The sequence below is a fragment of the Phoca vitulina genome, unplaced genomic scaffold (genome assembly GCF_004348235.1).
Source record: "Phoca vitulina isolate PV1807 unplaced genomic scaffold, GSC_HSeal_1.0 scaffold69, whole genome shotgun sequence".
Classification (NCBI taxonomy): Eukaryota; Metazoa; Chordata; class Mammalia; order Carnivora; family Phocidae; genus Phoca; species Phoca vitulina.
The window spans coordinates 6,685,360-6,687,251 of record NW_022589772.1 but is presented as its reverse complement, the minus strand read 5'-3'; the positions used below and the strand labels follow the sequence as shown (position 1 = coordinate 6,687,251).

Sequence of the window (1,892 nt, the reverse complement as noted above, 5' to 3'; positions counted from 1 at the left end):
TCTAACCTGACAGTGCAATATATCGATTTCCATATTATAGACTTGAATCGTAAATTTGTTATTTTAAGTTATGAGAGGGTATACTACAACTGTATTTGTGCTTTGACCCTGATTATATATATCTGATTTATCAGCTGGCCTACATTAGGAATGATGGTAGTGCTCATTCTCCATGAAAATTTGATCCATTTTACTGTTTTATGCCATACTTTCCAAGAGCATTCTGTTATTAAATGTGTTCTTTGGTAAGAGATTAGGTATGTAAGAGCTGAGTCAACCGAAGACAGCATAGGTTCCCTTGCAAGAAGACTTGCAAAGTTGCATTTTATGACCATGTTCCTGGGGCCTGGAACTTTCCATTTTGGGTTTGCCTTGACATGATCCTCATAGTCAAGAGCTAAGATGTCTATGCATCAGGGCACAAACCTCTTAAATATACACAGGTATGTGTTTCTGCTTCCTTCCCTGTAACTTTAATTTTTTTTTAAATTTAATTTAGGGTTTTATTGGTGGTGTCATTGCTGCTAAGATGGATCGCAAACAGCTGCCCTCACGGTGTCCACTGGGCACCGTGTCCAACGATCTGAGAATTCTGCAAGGCGATTCCTCCCTGGAGCTGAGCGAGTACTGGGACCGGCAGTTTGATGGGGATAACGATGATCAGGAGAAATTACTGAAGGAAAGCTCCACACTCTACGTGGGGAATCTTTCCTTTCATACTACTGAAGAGCAAATATATGAGCTCTTTAGTAGATGTGGTGCTATCAAGCATGTATTTATGGGCCTGGATAAAATTAAGAAAAAGGCATGTGGTTTCTGTTTTGTAGAGTACTATAACAGAGTTGGTGCCGAAAATGCCATGTGGTTCCTAAACGGGACCCGCCTAGATGATCGTATTATCCACACAGATTGGGATCTAGGCTTTCGAGAGCGCAGACAGTGTGGCCGCCGACCTGAGGGCCAAGTAAGGAACGCGTTTGGTGAAGATTTTGATGTTGGTAGAGGTGGCTCTGGAAAACAGGCTCAGGCCCGTGATAGAAGAGGAATCCGTTAGTGAAAAAGCTGCAGCTCTGGCCCCTGGAAAAGTCTATTAAGGAACAACACCAGGTCAGCAAATAATCTATTTTGTAACAAGCTGAAATTACTTTATGTGCTGAGCAGAGACCCTTTCGTTGTATTTTTTCCTCTCTGAAATGTTATTAAATGGCACAAACAAAAACATTCTTTTGCTCTTGTCTTCATTTCGAAGCTGGTTGTCAGATTACCAGTTTGGCGGTCCAGTAGTCAAAAGTGAAGGGTTCGTTAGGACTAAATTAGGTGTAACTTAGGTATCTGAGCCAACCAAAGCATGACTACCATTTCAGGAAGATTTTATGGTCATGGTACCAGGGCCTGAAATGATTTTTTTAAGAGCTTGCATAAAATAAAGTCAAATCAATGGAAATTAAAACAATTATCAAAGGAATAAAGGCACATTATTTTAACATAAAAAAACATTAAAAAATTTAAAAATCTGGAAGAGTTTATAATGAAACAAAAATTCTCTTGCCACACCAATTTCTACCCCAGGTCTACTCCCTAGGCAATAACTTTTAATTTTTTTTAAGATTTTATTTTTATTTTTTTAAAGATTTCGTTTATTTATTTGACAGAGAGAGAGAGAGCACAAGCAGGGGAAGTGGCAGGCAGAGGGAGAGGGAGAAGCAGGCTCCCCACCCGGCAGGGAGCCCGACGTGGGGCTCAATCCTAGGACCCTGGGATCATGACCTGAGCCGAAGGCAGAGGCTTCCCGGACTGGGCCGCCCAGATGCCCCTTAAGATTTTATTTTTAAGTCATCTCTACATGCAACATGGGACTCAAACTCACAACCATGAGATCAAGAGTCAAATGG

General features: G+C 41.0%; 1 protein-coding gene across 1 annotated transcript; it reads left to right on the top strand.

The window, feature by feature from the left end:
• Positions 1 to 529: 529 nt before the first annotated feature.
• Positions 530 to 1,054, top strand: NCBP2L (nuclear cap binding protein subunit 2 like). The gene has a single exon (XM_032392769.1). It carries the CDS (start codon positions 530 to 532, stop codon positions 1,052 to 1,054), a length of 525 nt encoding a protein of 174 aa, XP_032248660.1.
• The last annotated feature ends 838 nt before the right edge of the window (positions 1,055 to 1,892 follow it).